This window comes from Lepidochelys kempii, chromosome 13, assembly GCF_965140285.1.
Source record: "Lepidochelys kempii isolate rLepKem1 chromosome 13, rLepKem1.hap1, whole genome shotgun sequence".
In the NCBI taxonomy this organism is placed as follows: Eukaryota; Metazoa; Chordata; order Testudines; family Cheloniidae; genus Lepidochelys; species Lepidochelys kempii.
Window position 1 is genome coordinate 6,716,891 of NC_136392.1, and position 22,417 is coordinate 6,739,307.

Sequence of the window (22,417 nt, forward strand, 5' to 3'; positions counted from 1 at the left end):
CAAGCCGGGGGGGCGGGGCGCGAAGCAACCCGGTAGCAGAGCCGCACCGCGCATGCGCGGCAGGTGCTTGCCTTTCCCTTCGGCTCCTCCCTGCCCCCACCCTCACCCCGGCCGCCTCGTCGTGTCTTCCCGGCGTGCCCCGCGCGCGCTGTGGCGTTGACGTCACCGCCGCCCGGTCCCCGCCGCCATTGGAGTTGGAGGGTCTCTCGCTCCATCCCGGCTCGGGGCCAGCGCGGGGGGACAGGCCGCGGGGCGCGGAGCGAGGGCGGGCGGGGATGTGAGGAGAAGGGCCGGCAGGGCGAGCAGCGACCGGACCGACCCCCCCCCCCCGTCCCTCCCTCTTCCCCGGGGGGGCCTAGCCTGAGGAGGGACCCCCCCCACATACACAGGCCGACCCGGCCCCTCCCCCGGGGCCCCGTCCGGAGCGCCGCTCGCAGGCCCAGCGGACAGGCGCTCCCCTCCCCCTCCCCCGCGCCCAGGAGGGGCCCCGCGTTCTCGCCGTGCGCCTCCCCGCTGCGCGGAGGGGCCCGGGCCCTGCCCCTCCCCCAGCTCCCTGCTGACCGCGGCGGCCCCGTACATGAAGGATGTCGGCCACCAGCGTTGACCCCCAGGTAAGTGTGGAAGCCCAGCTGGGCCCGGGGCCGAGCGCTTCTCCTTCCCTTCCGCCCCCGCCCCCCCCCCCCTCCCCGCGCGTGCCTGCCCCGAGAGGTCCCTCTCGCCTTCCTTGGGCCCTAGGCACTCCCTTTAACTCTTCCCTCGCCCGATCAGGGGCCATTTCCAGTGATCCAGCCGTTAATAATAAATACAGCTGTCAGCCCTCCTTCTCTTCCCACACTCCCCCCCCCCCCGGCCTTGTTATTTCTCCCCCACAACCCTGTCTGCAGGGAGCCAAGAGCGTTTTCCAAAACTAACTTTCTCCTCTGTCTTTATTTTCCTCTTCGCAATCATGTGCATGGCATCGCAGCGACCGAAAGGACAAGATAATAAAGGTAAGGCGAATGCTGGGATTTTTCCACTTAAGTTGTTACTGCTGAAGGTAGATGAAGCAGTCAGGCAGTGATGGGTGAGCCAATAGGTATTAATCTAAACTCTATGGTGAAATACAGAGCAAAGTGGGGTTTTTTAAAAGGAACCTGGTTCCTAAGGGGTTTTTTGCATGCCACTGATGCCAGTGTTTGTAAGGTTGGACAGTACTAAGCATGCTTTCAGTGTTTAATTATAAAAACATTTTAAGAAAATGAAATTGTTACAGTTACAAATAGAGATACAAATACAGTTTAGGAGATTCATTTATTTAAGTGACAGATTGAAAAGTACCCAAACTTACTTTGTTTTTCTGCTATATAATTATTGTTCTGTTACTGGACTGGTATTGGCAAATAAGAGTTTATAGATTATGACAAGTGGTACATCGGTACAAGTTTTTTCATTAAATAATTTCAGTCTTAAGCAAAAAAAGTTCTCTCTGATAATGTGATATGCTTTTGTGTGGCCTCTAGCACATTGTCACAAATGAAACTTCAGAAGCAAGTTGTCTTTCAAGTAAATGGCCTGCTTTATAAACTATATTATGTATGTTACTATGACTGCTACGAAATACATAACTGTTTAAGAATAGAAAGGAAATGGATACTCCCGTCAATTTACGTAAGCACATCTTTTCGGTGTTAAGGTTCTTTGAATTTCACTTTATCAGTGTGTTTCAAATAGCTATAGTCCCAACAAGCTCATATTTTCCCCCCAGTTTATAAATATACCCTTCTTATTATGCATCCATTTTCTCTAAAAATTCTTCCTAACATTATTTTACACTTGCAGACCTCTTTGAAATCCCCACTTTAGTTTTATTTTTTAGCATCGTATTTCTTTTCCTGTAGCAAAATTTTTAGTTTAGCCTTCCTGTGAACCTCTTGAACTACTTTCCAAAGGCTTAATGCATACGATGTGACTTATGCTTCAAAACAAATGATGGAAATTAAGAGTGAAGTGACTTTAATAATTTATGTAGCATCTTCCAGCTGTGGATTTCAGTGTGATTTACAAATATTATTAATAATTGAGTCTCAAATATCTCCAATTTAGTGAAGTTTTATCTCCCTTTTACAGACAAGAAAACCAAGGCTTGAATTTAAAGCTTATAAATATTATTATTAGGATGTCAAACACTCAACAGCCAGTATTTTACTGTTCCACCTCTGATATGATTTAACATTACTTTTTAAAGAGGCTGCTCAGCTTTTACAAAAGATATTGCTATGACTTCCAGTTCTTCTCGCAAGTTCATGTCAAGAGATGTCTATTTGGTTTTAAGATATTTTATGGGGAAAGTATAAAAACATACCTTTACGAAAATTGCAGGTTCCTCTGACTCTCTAACTGTCATTCAAATCAGTTTTGTAAGCAATAGTGACATTTAGAGTGCATGTGGAGGTTCTCATTCTGGTGAAATCTGACTCCTTTGCTTTGCTTGGGTGGTTATCAATGCCACAAGAAGGAAGGGAGTTAACTTATTTTTGTGAAGTTACTCTAGAGTGAGTTTCTTTACTGTAACATTGTCAGGCAATGTTATAATATGTTGCAACTTTTTGTTTTAGTACAAAATGGTTCATTGCATCAGAAGGACACAGTTCATGACAACGATTTTGAACCTTACCTTTCTGGACAGTCAAATCAGGTTGGTGCATCTGTTAATTTTGGTGGCTTTTTTTTAGGGATGTTGGGGGTAGTGTTGGTTGTACAGTAAACACCAATATGACTTGTTTATGCTTTGGGGATCAGAGAAAGCTATAGTGCCTGAAGTGTTACTGAGTAATGAAATTATCATTTTAGCTCAGAATACTGGTGGTATTATTTATATCTAGTTTGGTCACGTGGAAATTAAGTTAGTTAGAAATCCTAGTTTCTGCTGGGCATTTACCAAATGACACAATTCCTGTAAAATCTGGCATAGCTGGCAGCCTACCAAGGGCCCTCGACTTTCAGTTCTTTAATAGACAAATCTCCCATTACTGTGTCATTGGGGTTCTGCTTCTGTAGGACTGGTGGATTGAATCCTTGTGCTCTAAGTGGAAATAAGTGATAAGTGACCACAGCATAATTTGAAACTCTTAAAGATGCTATGATGAGGACTGATAGACTTGCAGGCCAGAAGGCACCATCATGATCATCTAACCTGACTTCCTGCACATCACAGGCCACAGATCCTCACCCACCCATTCTTGCAGTAGGTCCATAATCTCTGGCTGAGTTACTGAAGTTCTCAAATCTTACCTCTTTGCAGAGGCATATTATCTAGAGATGATTAACAAAAGATGAGCTGCTTGAGGGCATCGTAAAAATAGTGTAGATTATACATTCATATGTGACTCAAGCCAAGAGTATAAATTAAATTTTGTTAAAAATCCTGAATAACTAAAATTTAGTGTGTTTTTAAATTCCCAACTTTTTTCCAGTGTAAATAAAGACTAACTTTTTACTCACATCAATAATTTAATGTACAAGCTTATTTTAAGAAATGTAAATCAAGCTCCAAAAAATGGTGCTTAAAAATTTAAATGCCCACAAATGTAATAAACTAGCTTTCTCCTATCTTCACTTCTGTGTCACAGGACTCCACGCAATTATGCACACTTTTCTTTGTAAAATAGGGGGTCAGATTTGGAATAGTAGTGGTTCTTCCATGTGAAAATTGAGCTACAATATCAGATTGTAGTACTTGTAATTTCAAGTGCCTGGGAACGCTAGCTAAAATATACTAGGCCTTTATTGGTAGGTATTGCTGTTGTATTGCACTCTAAGACAAAAATGAAGAAACCAGTCCAAATATACAGCCAGCCGGAACCAGAAGATCTGGCATAAGTGATAAACCAAGAAAAATATCTGCAGATATGTAATCTGTTTCCAATTAACACAAAGGGTTAGCAAAGAGAACTGAAGGAGGGACTCAAAAAGGTCAAGGATAAGTATGTTGAAATATATGTATCACTACTTCACTAAAAGACTGCCTTCAGGGTTTCTCTTACACTCTGTGGCATAAAGCCAAACAAAATAGACTGAATGCTTTGTTAAGATATCCGGTGAAATTCTTTATTCTGCTTGGATTCATGTGGAAACTTTCCACGCTGGGTGCTTAGATGGTGACAGTCCAAGGAATTTGGTTAGGATGGCTCAGAGAACATACATATTTCTGGAACAAAACACCTGTTGATTTCAGTCACTTATGGTCAAGGACCCTTCTAGCTAGAGCTATAAAAGATCTAAGCTGTCACGGAGTGTGTGGAGATGGTGCAGATTAGCTAAGAATGAGAGTTAAGTCTACAGAGTTTGAAGTGTTGGTGGTAAAAAAACCACTTCCATTTTTGTATTATTGGTGCTTACATTTTTGAAGACAGCAAGGATATTGTGGCGTAAAATAAGACATTGATGTCAGTGTCAGACAAAATAATGGGTCTCAGAAAATGTCTTCATATGCTGAGTATTATTCCTTTTGTCCAAGAGGTTTTGCAAATCCAGGCACAAGAAACACTACTGCAGAAAACACAAAACCAGAATTGAATGTTTTTATGTCTTTTAGTGAATGTTCTCAATAGTAAAAAGGCTTAGTGTATCTCTTAGTGTTAGAACTCTATGGATTAATTCTTTACATGGTGATTCAGGATGTTGATTTCACCATACTTAGGGATGTTGTGGGAGGGAGTCTCTGGAAGGATGAGTTGTACAGATCACTCCGTTCACTGAATCAGATTTGGTATTCAGCACTAGTCTTTTTAGTAAGAAATTTTTGCATAGGTTTCAGAATGAGTGTAGAAAGAGTGGTGTTATGGGTGAAGAACTAGAAAATAAGCTTCTAATGGAATCTTAGTAAAGACAACTACGTTATTCTGTCAAGCCATAGTTAGGATTCCAAACTTGGAATCTGTCAGTCTCCTTTCAAGAATCTTACGATGGTCTGATCATGAGTAAGAAAGGTGTAGCTGCTATTTGTTTCTTGCTTATTTGTGACAGTTCACTCTGTGTGCATCACATTTTTTTTAATTCTCATGATTTTCCTTAGAATAAATTAGAAAAAATGTTAACCATTATACTTGTCTTGCACTGAACCATTCTTAGTGTCTTATAGTAACTAAAGCCATCAGATTTCAAAAACTGAATGCATAGGAGCATCTGCCATTAAGATTGACATTTTTGTCCACCTAAGAAATACCTCCTTTTCTTCATACCTCTCTGTTTTAATGACTTCGAGCCATTTTAAAGGGGTAATGTCATCTTAAGTCACATTTATCCACTCCTTTTTACTTCAGGTTTCAGAGCGGTAGCCGTGTTAGTCTGTATCAGCAAAAAAAATGAGGTGTACTTGTGGCACCTTAGAGACTAACAAATTTATTTGGGCATAAACTTTTGTGGGCTAAAATCCACTTCATCAGATGCTTACTTTTGACAGTTTACTTGTAACATCTAAGCTTGCTATAACTGAAGTAGACCAGAAGGAAGGACATTTCTTTTCAGTTGTGCTTTGTGCATCTGATGTCACTCCATGTGTGGACATTACTCTTTCCAATGCATACTCAGTTTCCCCTTTTTATTTGGTTTTTGGAGCAATTCAAAAAAGAAAAAGAAAATTTTGCCTTTTTTGGTTATAAAACTGTAAAAACTGACAAGGGAACTCAGAGGAAGGTGTAGTACTTAAAACTGTTCAACTTCAACTATGTGGGGGGGTTAATTTTTTTTATGTTAACCTTAAATTTTAGTGTAAATGTAAAATACACATACTTGTAAAATCTCAGTCTATCAAAATAGAATTGACAAATGAGAAGCAATCCTTTCTTCTCTGATCTTGTGTAATAATTTTTTTTACTTTCCATTTACTAGCATATAATATTGTGCTCAGGGTAATTTGTAGTGAATGTGAAAGGCCATAGAAATACCTATCGTAAGAGTGTCTTCATTCTTTTTGGGGAGAGGAATCAATCTCAGTCCTTACTTTTGTGGCACTAAGTAATTTTCTTAGTGTTTTCAAGGCATACATTGAATTAACAGAAGCAAATACACTAGGTTACTTGTGAAAGCCAATTTTAACAAGTAATCATGCCCTTTGCTCTGTAGCATATGCAATCTGCTTCCTTATGAAATCAGCCAAGCTCATCCAAACCCCCCTCCCCACCCCCATCCCTACCCCCAAAAAATGCATGTTGTGAAATTCCTGAAATATCAGTTTCTTAACGTATTTGTATGGTTGCAGAAACAAACTTGGATTTGGTTTCCTTTTTGCGGGGTGATGTTCTTTCATTTTTTTTTTTTAAACAGATGTTTGTCTCAACTTGCTAAGGGTTAAAGGTTCAAGGAAATAATTTTTTTGCTAAAAGTTTAAAAAAAAAATTAGTGTTCTTAACCTTCATAAACTATGGCTCTGTTTGGCATCTGGGAATGCTAATTGCTGCACAACTTGGCTGAGCCCCTTGGCTAGAAATGCTAATACAGTATTTTACAGTCTAATGTTTCTCTTGTCTCCAGTATGTAAAGCATCAGGTACAGAAAAATGTACCTGATTTGGAGACCTTACGTTTTTGTATGCATTGTCTAGGGGGAGGAGAAAGGAGGGAGAAGATTCTCTTCTTTGAGTTTTAACCAATACCTTACCTTCTCATACTGTCTCTTCACCTTTCTCTGATCTGCCTTCTTTCTTGCCATCATTTTGCATTGGCAGTTTTTTGCTTGGCATATTGTTAAATAAGATGTGTGGCCTCCATTGCCCATTCATAGAATCATAGAATATCAGGGTTGGAAGGGACCTCAGGAGGTCATCTAGTCCAACCCCCTGCTCAAAGCAGGACCGATCCCCAATTAAATCATCCCAGCCAGGGCTTTGTCAAGCCTGACCTTAAAAACATTGTTTCTATTAAGTGCTGCTTCTACTTTTGTTTCTTAACTTTTAATTTGCTGCAGTTGAAGCCCCATCACTGACTTTCAGACCCAAGTGGCTAGGACATGCTATAGCCTGTTACCATGCCTAGACTTATTTGCAGGAGAGGTAGGTCCACGGCAGGCAACTTTTGGACAAGAGCCAAGATAAGACTTTCATCATATTGAATAGTGTTAATTTTAAGCTTTGTTTCTATGTAATTTTTACTAGTGACTTAATCTTAATTTTTAATCTTTATTTGTACTTCTGCATTATTATGTGATGAGAAGTGAAGGGAGTGGAAGAAACCAAGAGTCAATTGAACACTTGGTAAGAGAATAGAGGGGAAAACTAGAATGCCTGATTCTAAAAAGCAGCTAAGAGGTGGGGGGAAGGGGACACACATGATGAGCTTGTCCCTGGAGCAGCTTTAAGGCAAAATCTCCATGCTGCTACAAGCCAGTTGATTTTTTTTTCGTAGGGTTCTAAAAGATGGTCATACAGATTTGGGAAAAGCTGGCGGGAAGAGCTCCAAGCTTCTGTAACTGGACTGCTGCATGGGGCAATGAGACCTTGGTGGAAAAGAGTAACCAGCGGCTGTCTTGAACAAAACCTGAGTGATTTACACGCATATGTCAGATGTAGAATTTGTGTCTGTATGTTTATATCCCTGGCACACCAATAAACTCTGTAAACTGAAATGCCTCAACACCAGAACTTATTTAAGCAAACCCCCAATCTTATCCGACTCAGTGTTGCTTATGACCTCCATGTGCTCTCTGACCTAAGTTTTCAGAGGTAGAAGTCCAGTGGACTAATCATTACATCTGTTAACACTTCACTTATGTTTTACTTCTTGTTTACAAATACAGAAAAATTACACTCCCAAACTTCTTGTCTGTTAGGAATTAGGAAGCCATGGTAGCAACTCCATGGTAAAGATTGTAACCAGCTTTTTATTATATTCTTCACCTTAACAAAATAAAATCACTGTACTTAAAATTTCTTCTGTATAGACTTCTGCCAGAAGATCTTTCTATAATATTTGGCAATCAGGAAAAGGAATTAGTGAGGTGACTCTGAAAAATCGGAGGTATTAATCTACTGTACCAGTTTCCTAACATCTCTAATGTTCTCTATACCTGCTTGGTCTACAATCTCCATGTTAACTAATCAGCCTGCTGTGAGGATTGTGGAAACTATATGCTGAGTTGTCACTTAAATTGTATTCTAACTAAACGTTCTGCAGCTGTGCTTGGAGCAGACACCTATGCCCCCGTGGAGCCTCATTGGCTCTAGTCTCTGTAGTTAGTTGTGCAGCACAACAAGGGTGGATGGAAAAATCTTATTACTTGATGCTTTTACAGATATAAATAGTTGATTTTCAATATTATAAATAACCACTCTGACTCAGGACTTTCTCTTTCCAGTTCCCATATAGGGGTCAAGAAGGGATTTTCCAGAACTATTTTTTTCCCCAGTACACACCTATTTTTTTAAATCTACTCTCATTTTGTAACTTCCTCAGGAGTTACATATATCCTATGCATTTTTTAAATGCTCATGCCAATATATTCAGTGTCATTTACAGTCAAGCTTGAATATTGTCATATTTTGAAGTCAAGCATTTGTCTTTACACTCCAAATTTCAGTTACTTTAATATCCTCTACATACAGCCCCAAATACTCATCACTCACTATTTAAAATTATAATACAAACCACAGTCAAATTGTGTCAAGCCAAACAATTTATTCTCCCCCTCTGTGGGTCTGGCATTCAGCCAGTAACACTGCCGTTGTGACTCCAATGCAGTCACAAATGCTAGTCACATCTTCCTTTTTCCAAAACAAATTTGGAGCTTTAGATACTGCACATAATTGCAAAAGGTGAAATACGTTTTTAATTTGTCACTAACATAGTAATGAATCTACATCATGCATATAGTGCACAGTATAAGGACAGTGTTCTATTTTCTAGCACTTCCCTCCATAAACTTAATATTTCTTAAGTTGTACATTAAAAAAATATTCTGAAAAGAATGAAGGCTGCACATCATGCAACATATGCAGAGCAATTTTTCACATTCTATAAAATATTTTATGCTGTTTTCATTTGGTAGTATGTAATACATTTTTGTGTAACTTCATAGACTTAAAGGCTATGTAATGTAAGAACTATATAAAACAAATCACATACATTATTTCTTGGATGTGTTATGCAGCAAAACCTGCTCATCTGTTCATCTTTCTTTTGATTTTGGAGTTAAAATCACTGACTGTATTTTTCAGAATGTTATGTTAGTACAAACTATTGTGTAAATCTTAATATTGAAATAGAATTATCTTCAATCTTGTACAATTTCTAGATCCTATTAATTTCTGAGACTTGGCCTTGCTGCATTTTTTAAATTATTTTTCTATGATCGTTGCATACTGTTGATTAAACACTATGTTAAACATTTAGTACAATATGAAAGTATTTGGTAGTATACTCAGAACAAATATATTTCTCAATTACAAGTCACGAATTTTCATGACTAAAATGAATTATCTGCAGTGTAGTAAAAGTGAGTTTGAGGTAATGGGGTCAACTAGCATTCATCTGAGAGTGGTGGTCACTGTTTAAAACTCTACAGGAAGTGGAGGAGAATGTATCTCTGGTATAGGAATATACAAGATGCAATGACATTAATTTAGACTAAACAGTCCATGGAATAATAAGTTGTGTAACTTGGAGTTTGAAACAATAGTTACTACTTATCATCTTTTCTATTTAGTAGTATGCAAATGTTGTCATTTATGGAAAAAGTGCATACCTCTGAAATTACTTTTTCTTTTCTTTAACAGAATAATAGCTATCCATCAATGACTGATCCCTATTTGTCCAGTTATTATCCACCATCTATTGGGTTTCCCTATTCTCTCAGTGAAGCACCGTGGTCTACTGGAGGAGATCCTCCTATCCCATACCTCACCACCTATGGACAGCTCAGTAATGGAGACCATCATTTTATGCATGATGCTGTTTTTGGACAGCCTGGGGGTCTGGGAAACAACATCTACCAACACAGATTTAATTTTTTCCCTGAAAATCCTGCTTTCTCAGCTTGGGGAACAAGTGGGTCCCAAGGACAGCAGACTCAAAGTTCAGCTTATGGGAGCAGTTACAGCTACCCACCTAGCTCACTGGGTGGTACTATTGTGGATGGACAAACAGGATTTCATAATGATACTTTGAATAAAGCACCTGGAATGAATAGTATTGAACAAGGAATGGTTGGACTTAAGATTGGTGGAGATGTAACAACTTCTGCTGTGAAAACAGTAGGTTCTGTTGTTAACAGCGCCGGAATGACGGGTGCTCTCTCTGGTAATGGTGGATCCAGTGTAAACTTGCCAGTATCTAAACCAACCTCTTGGGCTGCTATTGCCAGCAAGCCTGCAAAACCACAGCCGAAAATGAAAACAAAAAGTGGGCCTGTAATTGGAGGAGCTTTGCCTCCACCACCTATAAAACATAATATGGACATAGGTACTTGGGATAATAAGGGTCCTGTGGCAAAAGTTCCTGCTCCCCAGCAAATCCCATCTCCTCAGTCTGTCCCACAGCCACAGCAACAAATGGTTCAGCCTATTCCAGCTCAACCTCCTCCATTGACCCAGCCGCAGTATCAAAGTCCTCAGCAGCCACCCCAAAACCGCTGGGTGGCTCCCCGCAACAGAAATGCAGCTTTTGGCCAAAGTGGAGGAACTGGTAATGATAGCAACTCAACTGGCAGTACCCAGCCTAACTCTGTCCCAAGTGGTGAATCCCATCCCGTTCTTGAAAAACTGAAAGCTGCTCATAGCTATAACCCGAAAGATTTTGAATGGAATCTTAAAAATGGACGTGTGTTCATAATAAAGAGCTATTCTGAGGATGATATTCATCGTTCCATTAAATATTCTATTTGGTGTAGCACAGAACATGGCAACAAACGCTTGGACAGCGCTTTCCGATCCATGAATAGTAAGGGCCCAGTCTACTTACTATTCAGTGTTAATGGTAGTGGACATTTCTGTGGAGTAGCAGAAATGAAATCACCTGTGGACTATGGCACTAGTGCTGGCGTCTGGTCTCAGGACAAATGGAAGGGGAAATTTGATGTCAAATGGATCTTTGTGAAGGATGTGCCCAACAACCAGCTCCGACACATCAGGCTGGAGAACAATGACAACAAACCAGTTACAAACTCCCGTGACACACAGGAGGTGCCCTTAGAAAAAGCAAAACAAGTGCTTAAAATTATTGCTACTTACAAGCACACAACCTCCATCTTTGATGACTTTTCCCATTATGAAAAGCGCCAAGAAGAGGAGGAGGTGGTGCGGAAGGTAAACTTGCTTTTTTAGAAAAAAAAAATTAAAAAGACATACTTGGAAAAATGTGAATGCTGCCGTGGGGGAGTGTGGCGGGGGGAGGCTAAGTAGAGATTATAAAATATTTGTAATGTGTTCAAACATGGTTGTCCTAAGTGTGTTTTAATACTAAAACAAAACCCTGTGCTTCAGTTTTCTTTGTGGTTTTCATAGTCTGAGGTAAAGTTGGTTTGTTTTTAAGCCAAAAGTTAAATATACAAGTGAAGTATGTTATGCCCAATTCTACTAGAGGTTGAAATTTTATTTTGGGATTGTTAATGGGCTACAGAGCCTATGAAAAAGTTGGCCCAGGTCAGGGGATGCCATGTAATAGGTCATTGGCTTCTGTGAATCAGTAAGTATCAATCCAGTTCTAGTCAAATATTCTGTCAAAACTGGCACCTTTGGTTGTATCTTTAGCAGTGAGGCCAAGGTTTGAATAGTCACTGAACTATTCTCATCCAATTAGCTGGCTTCTCCAGAACAAGAGTTGAGGAAAATTACAGTGTGAGGAGGCTTGTATTGCTGCCGCTGTTTGTTACATCTATTCTGTGGATAAATGAAGGATTTTGAGTCCTCAGGACTGTCTTAACACCTTCTAACACTAAAAATCACTGGAATTTTTAGAGTAGGGTGTGGGAGATGGGGAACCTCCAGACAAAGAGTTCCACAGAAACTAGTCTATTTTTATATGAAAGCGTGATTATGAAAAGCTACCCTTGCACTTGGCATAGGACTTGAGGCAGCTCACCCAGGCCAAGAATGGGACCCAAATATCTAACATCAGTGACTCTCTGTATACACTGTGTGCTGACTAAATAGGAGCTGTTAGAATGTAGTGGCTAGCTGACACTTACAATGGTTTGATACTGATGTTAGTGTTTCAGTGTATAGTTTTTTCTACAGTTCCTCGGAAGTCTGCCAATTCAGCTTAGTGCATTTACATGCGCTTCAAAACATTTTTTAAGCACAGACTTAGATGCGGTGTCCTGAAGTAAAATGGAAGTTGCAGTTATATGGGGCTTTCCCTTTATCACCCTTCAAATTGCTCTAAACCAGTGGTGGGCATCCTGCGTCCCATCAGGGTAATGTGCTGCCGGACCGCAAAACAGTTTGTTTACGTTGCCTGTCCTCAGGCACTGCTGCCCGCAGCTCCCAGTGGCCACGGTTCGCCATTCCTGGACAATGGGAGCTGCAGGAAGCACCATGCTTTATACTGTTTGGTTAGGACCTCCCCTTACAAATTCAGGGAAATTCAGATTTAAGGCTTTCATTCAATTTTTAGTACCCTTTTTTCAGTCTAGCCATCTTACAATATATACACGTGCAAATTTCATGCCAATAGTAATTAGGCTTGATGGAGAAGACCTTCAGTTCTCTGAATTTGCTTTTTATGTCCTCTGTGGGATTTTTAGAGCAAAAGTTTTATCCACATCCCTGCAAACTTTCTGCCTGCTGAGAATTGTTTCTTCTCACTTTTCCCCAACCACAGCCTTGCAAAGGAGCAGTTTGAAACAGTGGGACAGAACACTGGGCTAGGAGTTGGGAGGTCTGCATTGTGTTCCTTTACCACAGATGAGATGTGAGATGGCTAAGGCAAATCACTTAGCCTCTCCATGATAATGCTAAGATTTAACAACAACAAAAACTGACCACCTCTACCTGGAGTGCCTGTTGTGTCAATCACTGAAAGTGATTTCAGGCCTCTTCTTCTCAGTTCAAGAGAAAACATTTAATCCTGTGTTGATCCTTGCTAGCTTTATGAATGGGATCATATGCTATCACCTGAATTTAGCTCTCTTTTATAGTAGCTCAGTATACTGGCACCAGACCATTGGGCTGACCCCACCTCTGTATTACTTTAGTGTGGACTTTCATTTTCTGCTTCTATTTAAAATTAAATACATAAATAAAATGTGCCTGTCCGGGGTACTACTTTCTAACAGGATCAATTTCTCAACAATTAATGCATGTTTTCTGCTTCACTTAATATTGAGGGAACATTGGGATTCAGTTTAATTATGATTATATTTTCTGAAGGTATCATTTCGTATATCTGAATAGTTTTCAAAACTGAGCTGTGTATAAACAATAGGAATAGGCTGAGAAAGATGATGGATAATAGAATGAAAATAAATAATATTCAGACTGGCAGTCAATGTAAATTATATTCTGAGAGGAAAGCATCTATTTTTAACTTAGGTGTAAACAAATTTTGGCAGTGCAGTAGCTTGCTGTAAGAGTTTCCTTCTAAGGCATATGAAGAGTCAAATTTTTTTCTTATAGTTGAAAAGCACCTGTTATTGAAATTTAACATACTTGATAACTCTGTCTTAAACAGATCTTCCATTAAAAAGTAAATATTATATACAGGAATCTTTTGCCAGTTAAAGTTAATACATATGTGTATGTAAGACTTAACTGTAAAGAGTTTTCAGATTGCTGTATCCTTCTATTCATCTTATTTGGTTTAGCGGTCAAATAATTTGTTTAGAAATGTGTTATAATTACATAAAGATGGCTTTTTAAAATCTTATACTATTCAAAGATGTATTTTTCCCATTTTGTTGAGAAAATCAATTTTATGTAATAAAGACACTGATACCTTAAGAAATATTAAGAATCCCTTTTAGACAGTTTTGCCTACGAATATGAGCAGTGCTGCTTTTAAGAGTTTAATCACAGAGGGCATGTGCAGAACATGTTCCTTAGGAGTTAATCACTCCCTTGCCACTTATTCTCCAACTAAAGTCAATCGAATGTTGTCATACTATATCTTACTTTTGTGGAAACTATAACATGTCAGATGAGGATTATGACCTCAGATGAGGACTGTGTAGCTCCGTAGCATAATCTAGTTGGGTAACATTTATCGAAGTGCAGAAGATTCATCCAGGGTCCTCTGCATCACTTAAGATCTGCATTGCCCTCTGTGGATGAAGGAAAGATGTAATCACACTTATAGCCCTGTATGCTGCTAAGGCAAGATGAGAGGGAATAATAGAATTGTACTAGTGCAGCTCCAGTAGCCTAAAACACTCCATACAGTAGAGGGGTGTTGGCTGCTATTCCACCCTGTATAACAGAATAGCCAGGGAAGGTTGGACATGGATTCTCTCCTGCTTGCCACCTCTGCATTTTCTGTTGAAAGCTAGTTTACTCTGTTTTTTGTGCCAAGAGAGGGTGCTAATTTCACCCCATATGATGCAAGATTGTGCACTTAAAAATTAAAAAGATTAAAACTTCATAACATGTGGGCAAATTTCTCTAAATAGAAGATTTGGTAAACTTACCAGGAGGCATTAATAGTTCATGAATCATCCCCAGTAAATAAGATTACTTTAAACTACAAAATCTTCCTTTGAAATAAAAAAGCTTGATGTGACATTAGCAAACAAAACAAACTTGTTGTGTATTATGGTTTTTTTTTGGATGTATTTTGTTTGGAACAAATTTGGGGCAGAGGTTGGAGGGGCATTTATGTTCTAGGAGGTCAAAATTTTGATCTCCCTTTACAGATATCATCTTACATTGATGATCCTAGCTGGCTTGGCAGTCTAGTAACTATATAGTATGCCAGTATCTTGTGGATCTGAGTTCAGGGGCTCTCATACTTCAGAAGGAGAAGGTCTGAAGTGTGCAGCAGAGGATGTGCATTACACTCCCAAGAAGGCACGGTTATTGTGTGTCTTAGTTTCCCAGGTGCCCACTTTGGCCTTATCTAGGCTAGGATTTAGTAGATGTTACCTGGCATGTGATAACAGCCTAGTGTAGACCGGTTAGTGTGACTTTAACATATGTTTAACTGGTAACAAGTGAAAGGCACACTGAGTTGTCTACAATAGGGTGTTAACATGTGCCAGTTAACGTCTTCCAAATCCTGGTCTGGACTTGTTGGATTTACTGAAGGAGCAACAATGACAGGCTCTGGGGGAGCTGCATGTCCCATTTCTTGTTGGAAGGCTCACTGGTATGGAGATTTTCAGGATGGAGGGTGCATAGCCTTGGAGTGCATCCTGCTCTCCCCCATCCCCAAATGCAGATCATTACAGTTGCATTCTTAAGACCAGTGTTTATAACATTACATTTCTTGATTTTAATTATGCTGTTGTAGAGGCTTTTTGTTTTGTTTTTAGTGGTAAGGAGGAGGAATGCCAATTAAGATTTAATGGGCTCTCTTTTATTGTCTGTTGGTTCCAACTCTGTCCTTTTTCTGTCCTTTCATCTCAACTTCATTCCACTCCTGCCCCCACTCCCTTCACTTGTGTTTTCATTCAGCCTGTCCCCACCTAACTAAGCTTATCCCAAAAACAAAAAATAGTGAAACTAACATGCTGTTTGCTGCCATCTTATTTCTTCACTCTGCTTGTGAGTTATACCCCTTCCCCCACCTTGTGTCTGCATTGTCTATTTAGACAAGGTTCTCAACCTTTTTCTTTCTGGGGCCCGCCAGCATGCTATAAAAACTCCAGGGCTGGTGTTGCGGGGAGCAAGGAGAGCAATTGCCTGGGGCTCCATGCCACAGAGGAGACACCGTGAAGCTAAGTTGCTCAGGCTTTGGCTTCAGCCCCTCATGGTAGACTCAAGGGCCTGGCTGCAGTCCAATGTGGCAGGGCTTCAGCTTTCTGCCCTGGGCCCTAGTGAGTCTAATGCCAGCTGTGCTTGGCTGACCCCCTGAAATCTGTTTGCAGCCCCCCAGCAGGCCCAGGACCCCTGGTTGAGAACCACTGATTTAGATTATAAAGTCTTCAGTGCAGAAAGTGTCTGCTGCTCTATTTGGCCAGTCCTGAGCACAATGGGGCCTATTCTTGGTTGGTCCTGATTATTAATAATGATTAATAATCCCACTGATCCTGGCTTGGTAGAAGGGTTGACAGTTCTGCCTGGGAAAAATAAGTGCAAAACTATATCTAGTTCTTGTATGGAATTGGAGGCCTTTTCTTCATCCCTTTCTGCAATTTTCACTGTGTCTAGCTGGGAAGATAGTTGTCCTTTTACCCCCAAATTATGCAGCTGAGGAACTTTTCTCTCTCTCAGCTTCTCTGCTTTCATTAATAAGTCACCTTCACATTTTTCACATTTTCAGTCAGGCAAAAGAACAATAGACTTGTGAGAACTTGTAACTAGCAGCATGGTTCACTGAGAGATGTGTTGCATAAGATGTGACACATCAGTGTGCCTCAACCTGGCCTACAGTCCCGCTTCCTAAAAGAAGGCTCCGGATTAGTTCAGGGGACAGGAAAGGAGCAGTGGGGGCAGGGAAATATACACAACAGATTGGCCCTGTTTCACATCACCTTTTGACTACTGGCAAAACCTAAAATGGCTCTTTGAAAACCATCTGTCATCCTTCTCTGCTTTGAAGTATAGGGCTGGAAGCTCAAGGAGTAGCCCATTGTCTGCTCCTGTGGTACTTGACATCAAGAACGTAGGCAGCCTCATCCTGCTAAACCACCAATGGATGCCTTAAGGAGCTTGTAGCTTTTTGAAGGAAACAGGGATGTGGGAGTGGGATGCACTGATTTTAAAATAACCAATTTTAGTTATTCAAATCAACAAACAGAAAGCTTTGATTTAAATAGACTACCCCCTGATGTTTTAATTCTGTTGTGCATTTGTACTCTTTAAGTTATTCTCATTAGTTGGTAATCATTAAAACATGTAGATTTGCAATTAAATATGTCCTTTACACTATATTTGGTACTACTTTCTGTTAAGGAGGAGAATACACTTCTATACATTTATGTAAACAGTTATGTAGTTTAGCATATGTTTGTTCAGATTCCTAACTTTTACATTTGTTAGAAAATGGTGAATGACACCATTTCTTATTTAATAGATAATTAGTATTTTACTCATTATTTATGTCAAGATACATTTGGGTGGGAAATGTATTTGTGCATTTTTAATTCCAAATTGTTTTTATTAAACTACCTTAAATGTGATGGAAATCTAAGAAAAAAGTTTATCAGCGTGTTTTGCATTTAAAACAAATGTAGTACACAAAGGAAGGAATATCTGCAGTTTCTGGTCACCATGTCAGTCAAGATTTTAGAACTAATAGATCTCATCCTCTTGCATCTCTGCTTTTTCAGCTCCCAGTCAGTTTCTCAACTTTGAATGAGCTAGTCATTGAATTGATCTAGTTTAAAAACAAATGAAGAAAATACTTTCTCTGCACCTCCAGATGAGACTGCCATTGTCAAAAGCTGGTTTAGCACTTCAAGAAACTCTGGTTCCAGGTGCTCAGCTTGTGGCTTCCAGTTCAATGGTTTGACTTTATTTAAAAACTTTGGCATTAGTAAACACGTACTACTTGAATGTTTTTTGTAATTGAAATTATTTTAATAAACTACAGTAAATGTAGGCCTTTAATATAGGGTCTCGTAATTTAAACTTTAAATACGTTTATTTAAAAAAAGAATACTTTAACTATCCAGTTTTATTTTTATTCACCTTGTATGGGAAGCCAGCAGGTGACCAAAACAAGAAACCTAATTTATTTTGTTCCCTTTTCTTAGATTGGAGACATGGTAGTAAATATCAGAACAGTGGAGTGGAGAAGGGCATCTGCCATCAAAAGATTGGAACTTAAAACCACTCTCTTGACTTAAGCAGTTCAAATATAGGTTGGAAAACTTAATAACAATATATAGTTATGCCAATAATGCTAGCCCCAGGTCTGAGCCCCTTGATTAAGAACATATCACTTTGGTTACTACTCTTATAATTAAGAAACAAACATCACTTCATTGGCAATTGATAATTCAGCCAACCAATGAGAACCTTCCCTCTACACTGTTCTAGTCTTAAAAAAAAAAAAAAAAAAAATTACACACACTTTACAAATCCTGCAGACTACTTGAATTTTCATTTAATTTAGTCCTGATCAGTTTGTTGTATTTGTATTTTCCGCAAAAAATAATCATCATAAATGTTCAGATCTTGTTCAGAAGCACGTTGTAGCCTGAAAACTAAAACATGTGTTAACCCAGTTACAAATGCAGTTTGGTTTCTTTCTCTCTAGTTGTCACAAGTTTAAAATTAGAATAGTTCAAAATGGTAGGAAGCTCTGTGTAGATAGCCCTTTACCACCCTGTTTGGAGAAGATGTGGATGGGATCTATGTGAAAAGGCTTTAAATTGAAAAGTGTGATTTGAGGTAATTAGTCTGAGTAATTTATGCTAAGGTTACTTGCATTCATTTTAAGCTTATTTTGAAATGGAAGGATCTAATTTTTAAAAAGTAAAAATAAAAAAAAACAGTCTCTGCACCCTGCTTGGGAACTCCATCTTTCATGTCTGTTTGTAGCTAACATAAATGCTGATCATAGATGCTGCTAAACTCAATTAGTGTATCCAATAGGACTTTTTAACTTCTAGGCCACTGGTTGGACATGGTGGTTGGGCTACTGAAACAGTGCCATATCAATAGTCACTCAAATAAAATGTAAAGTCTTATTAAACTATGGTTCTTAATGCCTTGTATTTTACATTATGCAAATTATTTGCTTTAAGGAATATTAATGGGTTCGGGGGGGAAAGTTATGAAGATGTGCTCCTAATATTAATAGCTCTTAACATTTTAAACCTGCCTTGTATCTTAGATGAAAACAAAGTAGAAAATGACACCAGTCCACGAAAAAAAGGTTAAAATATGTCACTACAATTTTTCTGAGTTTTTAAAAACAGGGAAAATATAACAATCCCAACTAACTCGGAAACTAAAGGAAAAAGTCATAAACTAGCAATGTTTAGCCGTTAAGACTCCTAGCTTCTTGGGAAGGTAAAATGGTATTTTTGGCTTCCCATAGTAGGTATCCACTGCTCTGCTCTCTGGAGCTCTGTATTTGCACCCCCATAAGCTTTTGCTGGGATATTCTTGTCAATTTCTCTGTTCCAGAGGCAGTTACTGAACAGTCCCTCTCTTTTTCTTGCTTACCAATTTCCCCTGTTTTTGCCTGAACTGCCCTGCATGATCCCTTGTTCACTACCTCGACTGAAGAGTGGAGAGCACAGCTGCTTCTCTTGCTCACTGGGAGACATTCTTGCAGACTTGTTGAGACTCTTTCTCTCCACACTTACTGCATTTGGGGCACAAATTAAGTAGACTGCCCTTTCCAAAGTTGAGCCCTGTCTGGGGTTTTCCTTTAACATCCCTTGCTCTTTCCCATTGGTGGAGGTTATCTGAAGCTCAGTGAGACTTCAGTGAGTCCCTGGCTTCTACTTCATTCAGCATCATAGCGTCTTACAAGTCTTGCTTGCTTCATTCAGCAACACTTTCTCTATCAGACTCTTGAAGTCTCCCAGAATGTCTTCCAAGAAGAGTAATAAGGTAGCAGAGGAAGAAAAGGTTTGGGGCAAGTTTCAAAAGTGACATGCACTTAAGAGCGGAAGTTCTGTCACCTTTCAGTGAGACCTAAGGTCCTAACAGAAGGGCACTTCTGAAAATTTTTCACTTGTTCTGTGGATCCCTTCAGTCTGTTCCTACCTTTGTACCAATCCAGCTGCTGTTGCTAGAGATCAAAATATTCAAGATCTGTCTTCAGTTATTAATTTTAGTTTTCCAAACTTACATTCTCTGCTGTAGCCCTCACCTGTTACCATTTTGGGGCCTGAGTGACTGGTCTAGCTGCATGTACACTTGCTCTGCACTCATTCAGCAACTCCATTTAAAATTTCATGTGTTCATTTGATTCCTGTATTCTTGTATGTGTCAAATATATACTATATATGATAAATAATTGCTGTTGTAATTTTAAAATTACATGTAAGACATAATTGTGGGCTGCACGAGTAATTGCATTTATCAAAAAACCTCCCACCTTTCTTAGCTGTTGTCACTAAAAGTTTGTTCATGTTGTTAAATATCTGGGTTTTTTTCCTGACTCTTTTAAAACTTTGTTTTTTCTTTTTACAGGAACGGCAGAATCGAAACAAACAATAAGAATAAATGTACACAATTTGCTATATATAATAGAACTGATATTAAATTCGACTATGAAAAACAAATCTTAAAATGTATTCTGGTGCTATATCCTGGCATCAGGACAAACTAAAGCTTTCAGCTCCAATATATCTTCTTGTGCAGGGGGAATTAAGTTGTTGCCTCTTTAAGTACATTGTAGTTTGTTTTTTGCCCAGGTGGATCTGCATTAATTTGTATCTTTTCTATGTAAAATGCTATAGAATCCATTAATAAAGGTGTATCTGTTTTTATTTTTTAAGGTAGTAAACAATTATACTGACCTAATATGGAACTATAAATGAGCATTCTAAAAATGTCAGTGTTTCCCAAAGACTCTATTTTGGCACAAATTATGTTCCTGTTCTGATTGATATTCATCATAATTTTGTATATGGCAGAATTTCTCTCCTCTTCACCCCAAACCCTGTTTGTTCATGGCAATCATAAGAAACCATTGAGTTTTGTCACTTTAAGAATGTTGTTTAAGAGAAATACTGCATTCAGAATATTGAAGTAAAAAATTCAAGTTAAGATCACTTTTTAATTGTAAAATTATACTTTTAAAAATGCTAACATGCCACTTTGATTTTTTCTATCTCAAAGAAAAACAAATTCTGTCAGTGAAATTTTCACTCTGAAAATATTTCCCTTTCACATTCTGTTAACCAGTGCTTCAGTGTGTATTTGTTATACCCATATCCTGCAGAGAGTTAGTGAGATGCTTTCTCTCAGCCATAATTCTGCTTTATTGTTTTTGTAGCTTAATAAATAATAATGTAAATGCTATCAACATTGCAGGGTTTTTGGACAATGTGTTGAAACCTGTTTCAGCTTTCAGGTGTTATTAGTTAATTGCAGATCATTTTTAATCTTTCCCTTTCTTTTCCCCCCCAGATCCCAATGCCATTTAAAGTTTTTATACCAATAATGCTGAGCTTTAATGTAGAAACTAATAGTATGGACAATATGATGGATTATGCCTCAGATGTTTAAAATTGACTGTGTATGTCTAATTTTTTTTCTGTTGGATGAGTAAAAAAAATGTTTTAAGAAACTGAATTTGCTGTCATGTTTTTGTGGAATAAGGGAACCGTTGAAGAACTCGTCACCAACTGGAGTTTCAATTAAGCATGAAAATTGTGCTCATGCCTGTTGCTCTAGCACACTGAATCTGCACGTGTTTATTGTAGAGGATCTTTTACTATATTAGAAAGCAAATATCGTCTTCTGAAAACTATTTACTCCAAAAGGACCTCTGATTTAAATAAAGTTTAAGCTGTATCATTTAGACTTGTATTTAGAACGTATAACTTTGTCTCTGGACTGTCACTGCCTGTAAGGACTCATGGACAGCATCAGATTAACTTTTTTCCTCTAGGAGAATACAAGCCTTAATAAACAATACATATTTAGCAAGTATGATGTCATTTTCATTTTTTTCCCTACACTCAAAGACCTGCATGTATTGTAGCCATGTAACACAAACTCATGAGGCACAAGACCAATTAGTGTAGTTAGTACGCTGATAAAATTGCAAACATCTGCGTTGGTCAACACACATTCTCTCTGGCAGGGATCTTTCTTGGAAATCGTCTTAAGAATATGTCTAAGCTACTTGCAGTATTGTTTCCTCGGTGGGGTTCTTGTGCATTTATAACTGCCAACTGTTATACTTTCTATTCTGCTTGTATGGCCGAGAAGCTTAATAAGGAATTGAAAGCTGATCTTCAGGATTCACCATCCATACAAGGATATTACAAATCTGGATCAGTGTGCTGAGGAAAGAACTTTCAAAATTAGGAATAAACCAAGTAAAACTCTTTTATGTAACCTTATGGCTTTTGGCAGTGTTGCATTGCTCCCTATGTTCTAGGATTTAACCTGGTGAATTTTAAAAAGCTGCCTTTTTCTTCAAAGTCCGTTCCTCAAGCCCTGTTGACATCCTGATACAGCACAAGTCTGGCTCTCTCTTTTCCATCAGTTGGGCTCATGCAGCCAAGAATTCCACAGCCAAAAGAAATGCAGTTCTCTTTAGTCCCCGCAGAGCAGGCTGACACTGGCAGCACGCATTCTTAGTTTCCCACCAAAAATATGTAGGTATCCCTTCTTTGGTGCTGCTGCTGCTAACCTAGAAAAGGTTTAGTCTCTAGGAAT

At 39.0% G+C, this 22,417-nt stretch overlaps 1 protein-coding gene across 3 annotated transcripts; it reads left to right on the plus strand.

Moving 5' to 3' along the window:
- The first annotated feature begins 139 nt into the window (after nucleotides 1-139).
- On the plus strand, nucleotides 140-21,682 carry YTHDF1 (YTH N6-methyladenosine RNA binding protein F1). Of its 3 annotated transcripts, XM_073309095.2 has the most exons (6): nucleotides 140-611; nucleotides 965-989; nucleotides 2,595-2,674; nucleotides 9,746-11,272; nucleotides 17,818-17,925; nucleotides 20,216-21,682. In XM_073309095.2, exons 1-5 carry the CDS (start codon nucleotides 585-587, stop codon nucleotides 17,908-17,910), a joined length of 1,752 nt encoding a protein of 583 aa, XP_073165196.1. In that variant the 5' UTR covers nucleotides 140-584; the 3' UTR covers nucleotides 17,911-17,925; nucleotides 20,216-21,682. The 3 variants fall into 3 exon arrangements, with proteins under 3 accessions (XP_073165196.1, XP_073165197.1, XP_073165198.1); XM_073309096.2 differs by lacking the exon at nucleotides 17,818-17,925 and having other exon boundaries at nucleotides 141-611; XM_073309097.1 differs by lacking the exons at nucleotides 140-611; nucleotides 2,595-2,674 and having other exon boundaries at nucleotides 967-989.
- The last annotated feature ends 735 nt before the right edge of the window (nucleotides 21,683-22,417 follow it).